Source organism: Microtus ochrogaster, linkage group LG5, assembly GCF_000317375.1.
Source record: "Microtus ochrogaster isolate Prairie Vole_2 linkage group LG5, MicOch1.0, whole genome shotgun sequence".
Lineage (NCBI taxonomy): Eukaryota > Metazoa > Chordata > Mammalia > Rodentia > Cricetidae > Microtus > Microtus ochrogaster.
Genome location: NC_022031.1, coordinates 14,845,694 through 14,853,334, shown reverse-complemented (window position 1 = coordinate 14,853,334; position 7,641 = coordinate 14,845,694). Strand labels below are relative to the sequence as shown.

Genomic DNA, 7,641 nt, shown 5'->3' with positions numbered 1-7,641 from the left:
TATATATATATATATAATTTGCGTAATACTTTACAGTAAATCCACCTTCTGTGAGCTTTAATAGCCTGTGAAGAACAGGTTTGAATGAATGAGTATTAATGTCTCGGTATAAGAATCTTGCTAACGCTAGGCAGTGGTGGCACATTACCTTATCCACAGTGCTCGGAAGGCAGAGGCAGAAGGATCTTTGAGTTCAAGGCCAGCCTGGTCTACAAAGTGGGTTCCAGGACAGTCAGGGATACACAGGGAAACCTTGTCTGGGAAAACAAAAACAGAACCAAACAAACACAAGAGAATCTTGCTAACAGGCTTGTGCTTCAGATGCCTGAGACGGTAGCATGTAAGGGAATCAAGGAAGATTTCGACAGAACCATTTTGAGTGCCCAGGGCTGTGTAACTGATGCCGCTGATCTCTGCAACCCATTGTATATAGGTGTGAACAGGACTATTCTACAGCAAAAGGACCCACTTCTCTATAGTTAACAAAACCCTTGTGCCCTTCTACCCCTACTGATTTCTCTACGAAGCAAGTATTTTATTGATAAATGTGTAAATTGAAGACATAGTCTTAACAGTTTTAATATACAACATGAAGAACAAGCACATCTCTTGAAGATGTATGAGTGGTCGATAAGATTATCTTAAAGATTAATGTGTTGAATTGTAAGTCAGCATCAACCCACATAGCTTGCTGGTGACTTTATTAGGCTCATTAGCAATAAACATTTCACGAGCTAGCAAGAACATTCCTTTCTGCGTTTCCATTTTATCTGTAAACCTGAAACAACCATCCTCATCACCATGGACCGCTCACACATTTTATTCACGGAACCCAGCTGAGCTTGCATTAGTCGCATGTTCAGTCAGAGTATTATCAGCTTGAATTTACATCCCCACATAGGATGTATACTGCTTGGGATGGTGAAGGCTACAGTCTCAGAACTCAAAGAGATCTCATGATGTTTGAGAGAAAAATACTTTAGCTGTGACTAAATTATCTCTCAGAAGTGATTATTTTTACAGCCTTTAGCTTGAAATGCTTCCCCAAATGGCTAAGCTTTTGTAAGAATGTGTAAATGACAAGACTGCTTTCTGCGTGTTTTTAGAACTCCAAGCTATAACTATGCACCGAACATGGACAAACACTGGATCATGCAGTACACAGGCCCCATGCTGCCCATCCACATGGAGTTCACCAACGTCCTCCAGCGCAAACGACTGCAGACCCTGATGTCAGTGGACGACTCTGTGGAGAGGGTAAGGCCACCTCCTCCCTCAGCGACAGGTTTTCATCTAACTTCCTCCCATAGATCCGTCTAGTCACTCCAGCTTTTGCTTCTTAATGTGGTGTGAAGGGAGAGAAACATGTGTGTCCAGCAACATCCTCAGCCCTGTCCCCTTGTCCCGTTTCTTTGAGTCTGCTTCTTAAGGCGCCAGTAACAAATGATTGAAAAATCAAAATATTATAAATCAGGGTCCATAAAACTCTTAAAAGCTTTCAGAAATTAAACAAATCATGTCAGAGAGTAAGGCAGATTTAATATAACGCATTAGAGACTGGCGATAGTTGGGGTGGGAGTAAAATCAAGGCCCCTCCCTAATGCAAATAGCAGCCAATCAACTCCAGTCAACCTTGGCAGTAGAAAAATGGAAATTAAGTATGATATGTTTTCTGGCTTTTGGCTGTCCAGGAACTCACTTTGTAGACCAGGCTGGTGTTGAACTCACAGAGATCCATCTGCCTCTATCTCGAGTGCTGGGATTAAAGGTGTGCGCCACCACCTCCCGGCTGCTTTCCGGCTTTGTAAGAAAGACTGAGTATTCCCAGATGGGGTCTTCTTCACACTTATAAATTAAATAAAGGATTAATAAATGAAATAATGGGTGAAAGGGTTAAATGAAAGTGATGACGTTCAACGTTGCTTTAATCATAGATTTTTCAAAGTGAAATCCAGAGAGTTTGTTGGGATAGGCGGTTTATGACTTTGTTTCGTTGTTTGCTTGTTTAGCAAACAGGAAGTAAAGTGTGTAAGCAGTATATGCTAGATTAAGAAAAGAAAAAAGTTTTTGACTGTAGTGTGGGATATTTCCTCACTGGAATCATAAATATTTTAAAATGTGGATGGTATCCCTGTTTGCCAGCCTTACTAAGGCAACTCTTGGCTTTTGAAAAATGACGGGAGTCAGCTGTGGTGGTGCATATCTTTAATCTCAGCACGTGGGAGGCAGAGGCAGCCAGGGCACTGTGACTTCAACACTAGCCGGGTCCCTTGGGGGAAGCTGAGGCAAGGCTGTGGCATGTCACCTTCCATGCAACACTTGGGTCTGACTTGTCCTGTGCTCTGTTGCAGCTGTACAACATGCTGGTGGAGACGGGAGAGCTGGACAACACCTACATCATCTACACTGCCGACCACGGGTACCACATCGGACAGTTCGGACTGGTCAAGGGGAAATCCATGCCGTATGACTTTGACATCCGTGTGCCTTTCTTTATTCGTGGGCCAAGCATAGAACCAGGGTCCATGTACGTATTTCTCTGAAGCATCTAAGATAATTCAGATCCTAATCTCAGTGTCTGGTTTCTTTCCATCCAGAACTAAAGAAGGAAGACATAGGGGTTGGCAGTGTACCTTCCCTGCCACCTAGTAATTCAACTATACTATTTAAACTATCGGTGACTGATTCTCTCAAACTGAGAAAAGGCCGTGTCCTTTTGCCCTGTGTGTATGGCCACTGTCTGCTCTTAGAGACCACTGTCCCTCTTTGAATCAGAGATTCACTGTCACTTTTTATAAAGCCCAATGTCATCTTCCTAGCTTTTAATCCAGAGTCTGAATGCCTGGTTTTATTTTAAGAGAAAAGAGACTTAAATGAGTTGTTTCCGTCACCGAGACAAGCCCTGTATCCCGTTCTCTGCTGATGTTCTCCTCACAGACACAGGTGCCCGTGCCCCTTGCCTACCATATTAACTTGCTTTTTAGTAAACTGAGATCATGTGTATGGAGAATAATGGAAGTGGCAAAAGACAAAATTGGAATTAGAATTCCAAACAGTGTCTACCCATGGACTCAGACAAAACCAAGAAGCTATGCGGGCAGAGAGAACCTTCCTGATAGTTTTTTCCATCTTTTTTTTTTTGCCTATTTAGCTATTCTTTTCTTATACAATGCATCCTGACCAAAGTGTCCCCTCCTTCCAGTCTTCCCAGCATGCCCCTTCCCTTCTACCCCACATTTACTGCTTCTCCATTACCTTTCAGAAAAAAAGCAGGCCTCCAAGGGCTATCATCCAAAATCACATAACAAGATGCAATAAGATTAGGTGCAAAACCTCTTTTCAAGGTTGTATGAGACAGCCAGTAAGAGAAAAAGGGTCCCAAGAGCAGGCAAAATAAAAAGTCAGAGATACCCCCCACACTCCCACTGCTGTGAGTTTCATGAGAACACTCAGCTACACAGCCATAAGGTATAAACAGAGGGGCTGGTTCAGACCCGTACAGGCGCAGTGTTTGTCACCGTGAGCCCTATGAGCCCTGCTTAGTTGATTCTGTGGACCATGTTTTCCTGGTGTTCTGACTCCTCTGGTTCCTACAATCCTTCCTCCCCTTCTTCTACATGGTTCCCCAGCTCTGCCTAGTGCTTGGCTGTGGGGGGAAAATAGTATAACAACATCATCAAAACCAAAAGACAAGCCTGGTGGTGGTGGTGCATTCCTTTATCCCAGCACTTGGGAGTCAGAGGCAAGCAAACCTCTGTGAGTTCAAGGTCAGCCTGGTCTACAGAGCTAGTTCCAGGACAGCCAGAGCTACACAGAGAAACCCTGGCTCAAAAATACAAACAACAAAGCAAGCAAACAAACAAACAAAAACAAGATCACTACAGGGAAAGAGAGACTGGAACATGTTACATGAAGGCAAACAAAAGAGACTATTTGAATGCCAACAAGAGCAAAAAGGGGTAAGGGTAGAGAAATCAGGAATGTAATATCAAAATGTCATAATGAGATTTATTTCTTTGTATGCTAACTTAAAATTAATTTTGAAAATTCCTTAGAAACCATCTAGGTATAGTCATCTGTAGTTAGCTTTGTACATTTAAGGTCTCAGTCATAAGGCAAACTAAAAACTGTGCGGTTTCTTACAATATTTACTTCACAGCTTAATTCAAGGGGAGTTCTGGAATATCACGTTTTAGAAGAAGCATATCTTCACACACAGAGAGACACACACACGCAAACACACACACACACACACACACATGCCATGGCGTTGGAAAGATGGCTCCATAGTTAAGAACTTTCACTGTTCTTGTAGAGAAGCCCTCTTCAGTTGCCAGCACCCACATCAGACAGCCCATAACTGCCTGGGACTCCAGCTCCACAGAATCAACACCTCTGGCATCAGTAGGCACCTCACGTGCACACACCCACACATAATTAAAAATAATGAGGGGCTAGAGAGACGGCTTAGAGGTTAAGAGACTGGCTGCTCTTCCAAAGGACGCGGGTTCAATTCCCAGCACCCACATGACAGCTGACAACTGTCTATAATTCTACTTCCACCTTCGAACAGACCTGCATGTTGGCAAAACAGCAATGCACATAAAATAATACAAAATAAAAAATTGAAAAATTAATAATGAAAGAATTAAAAGCACCAGATACCAATACACATCTTGCCTGGCTGTGTATTCAAGACACAATGGTTAGGGGACATCTCTTCAGACCCACTTGAAAACCCACAGTGCCGTTCCTGTCCTACCACTCATCCCTCCCTTGGGGAACAGATGAGAGGGGGGGAGGCTCAAAGATCGATGAGCCAAGGCTGTGAAAAATCCATCTCTGTCGCCTTCTGCCACCTGCTTTAGATCTAGCCTGGAACCATCTGTCTCTTTCCAGAGTCCCACAGATTGTTCTAAACATCGATCTCGCCCCTACCATCCTGGATATCGCAGGGCTTGACACTCCTCCTGACGTGGATGGCAAGTCTGTCCTCAAACTTCTAGACCTGGAGAAGCCAGGTAACAGGTGTGTCTGCATGTCTCCTCCCAGCCAGCCCCCAAGCACACCAAGTTCCCGCTGGTACCCAAAGCCAGGCAGTGCTGAAACCCATGGAGGTAAAATAAGTTTTGCCCATGAGGATTCCTACAGACTCAGCCCTTCTTGGCTGTTTGTGAGTTGCGCATTGATGCCAGTGCAGTCATGGTCTGTGGGAAGTGGGAGGCGTTTCTTTAAATAAACTGTTAGCACAGATCCACTTGGGAAAACGTCCAGATGCTAACAGTAAATATTATTATTTTGCTTTCAGGTTTCGAACAAACAAGAAGGCCAAGATTTGGCGTGATACATTCCTAGTGGAAAGAGGGTAATTATTGGTTCCTGGGGTGCTTCTGGGAACCGGTTCTAGTGGGCAGCTCTTTCTGCTGGGCATGTTTCCCCTTCTCATTTTGGTTTGCTAAGCATGCAGATTTCACAAACCCAGTTGCGAGTTTGACTTTACTATTTTACTTTATTTATAAGTGAGTGTGTGCATGTACATGTACATGTGTGTGTGTGTGTGTGCCCATGTTACCCACGCATGGCACATTCAGAAAGACCAAAGGCCAAGTTTCAAGAGTCGGTTCTCTCTTGTCATAGGTTCTGGAGAGCAAACCCAGCTGTCAGTCACACTCAGCGAGCACTTGCCTGCTGAGCATTGGCCCTAGCCCCATAGTCTGAATAACTGTCTATTCCCTGCCAGTCAGCAGGCACAATCACTACAGGAGAACCCTAACGAGCAAATTGCCCTAAGGTGGACTGCAACCTCTCCGTTGGGTATAAATAGATTCATGGTGGCACTTCTCAGCCTGGATTCTTAGCAAGTCAACTGACTGTCTGCCGCAGCCCTCAGTCAGTCAGCCTTCCCTGCACCCTACTCCATATGTCTTTTTCCTTACGTTCTTTTCATAAGGAACTATTGACTTATATACATTTCTATTAACTTTTATGTATTATTGCCACTGTAATTGTTTCCATAGTTACTTCTGGGGTATCTGTTTTGTGATATACATTGCTATGTTTTTCTCTTTGTGTAAATTTGAGGGGGGGGAGCATTAATACAGTTGTTTATTTACAAAGAGAACCTGGAGGGTTTTTGTTTGGTTGGAAGGTTTCGTTTGGTCTGTTTTGCTTTTTTGAGACAGGGTTTTTCCGTGCAGCCCTGGCTAACCTGGAACCAGCTCTTGTAGACCAGGCTGGCATGGAACTCACAGAGATCTGCCTGCCTCCGCCTCCCGAGTGCTGGGATTAAAGGCATGCGCTACCACGGGCCAGCCAGCAAATCCTGAGTGTTTGTCTAGGGCTGTGTTTGGAAACAATGCTTTCCGAAAGAGTGGTGGTTCCTCTGCATCTTCATAGGACCCCACTTGTCTGTTGGGCTCCCTCAGAGGGCAGTAGCATCTGCACCCACCTGTCTGAAGGAATGAGGAGCTTCTGACAGGGGAAGGAGGACGTGAGAGAATTGGGAAGGTGGCCAAGTGCTTCTCCAGTAAGATGCTTTCTTCTTTCTGTCAAAGGAAATTTTTACGAAAGAAAGAGGAAGCCAGCAAGAATATCCAACAGTCAAACCACTTGCCCAAATATGAGAGGGTCAAGGAACTGTGCCAGCAGGCCAGATACCAGACAGCGTGTGAGCAGCCTGGGCAGGTGAGTGTAGCGGCTCTTTTCTCCACCCCTCCTGGGCTCCCTCTGAGATAAACAAGTTTTAGACATCTGTGTATCCCTAAGGTTTCCATGGGGTGATGAGGGCAAACACAGTGACAGCTCTGCCCCTCCAGGACTGTTGACTGGCCATGCCTAGCCTTCTCGTTGCTACCTAGGCCCCTCTGGTTAACAAAGATGGCTCTCAGAGGTATTTCTGTGCCAAAGGGCACCGGCACCATCAGAGTAGGCCATCTAGCTGTGTTCTAAAGATCACATACTCAAGATGGAGATGACTGCTGAGCAGTGACATGATGGGACCTTTCTGTCCGAAACAAAAGCAAGAAGTCATCTAACCAGGGTGCATGATGGGATCTGTACCAAAGCTGGGAAAGAAAAGCAGTCTATATGTTCACTTTTAACTCACAAAAAAGAAAAAAAATGGTTTTTTGAGACAGTGTTTCTTTGTAAAACAGCCCTGGATGTCCTGGAATTTGCTTTGTAGACCAGGCTGGCCTTGAATCCACTGAGATCCACCTGTCTCTGCCTCTCAAGTGTTAAGATTAAAAGCGTGCACCACTACCACCCACTGCTCACAAACTTTTCGATATCAACTGTGATTATGAAATTTAATAGTGGCCAACATAACATCTGTTATCAGTGAGAAATGAAAACTCTATTCAATGAATTGACACCACATAAAAGAAAATTGGGCTGGACATAGTGGCGCACACCTTTAATCTCATCACTCTGGAGGCAGAAGCAGGTGCATCTCTGTGAGTTCCAAGCCAACCTAGTCTACAGGAATTCCAGGCCAATCAGGGATTCATGGCCTGAAATTTTTCATTTCTTGGAAATGAAAGACATAGAGAAAGCAAGAAGAAGAAGAAGAAGAAGAAGAAGAAGAAGAAGAAGAAGAAGAAGAAGAAGAAGAAGAAGAAGAAGAAGAAGAAGAAGAAGAAG

At 44.3% G+C, this 7,641-nt stretch overlaps 1 protein-coding gene across 4 annotated transcripts in view; it reads left to right on the top strand.

The window, feature by feature from the left end:
* Positions 1-7,641, top strand: part of Sulf1 (sulfatase 1) — a 165,718-nt gene that overhangs the window by 123,331 nt on the left and 34,746 nt on the right. For all 4 annotated transcript variants that reach the window (XM_026786697.1, XM_026786700.1, XM_026786698.1 and 1 more), the window contains 5 exons: positions 1,107-1,257; positions 2,352-2,527; positions 4,900-5,028; positions 5,309-5,365; positions 6,555-6,684. In XM_026786697.1, coding sequence (XP_026642498.1) covers positions 1,107-1,257; positions 2,352-2,527; positions 4,900-5,028; positions 5,309-5,365; positions 6,555-6,684 — 643 coding nt within the window. The remainder of the gene's footprint in view (positions 1-1,106; positions 1,258-2,351; positions 2,528-4,899; positions 5,029-5,308; positions 5,366-6,554; positions 6,685-7,641) is intronic.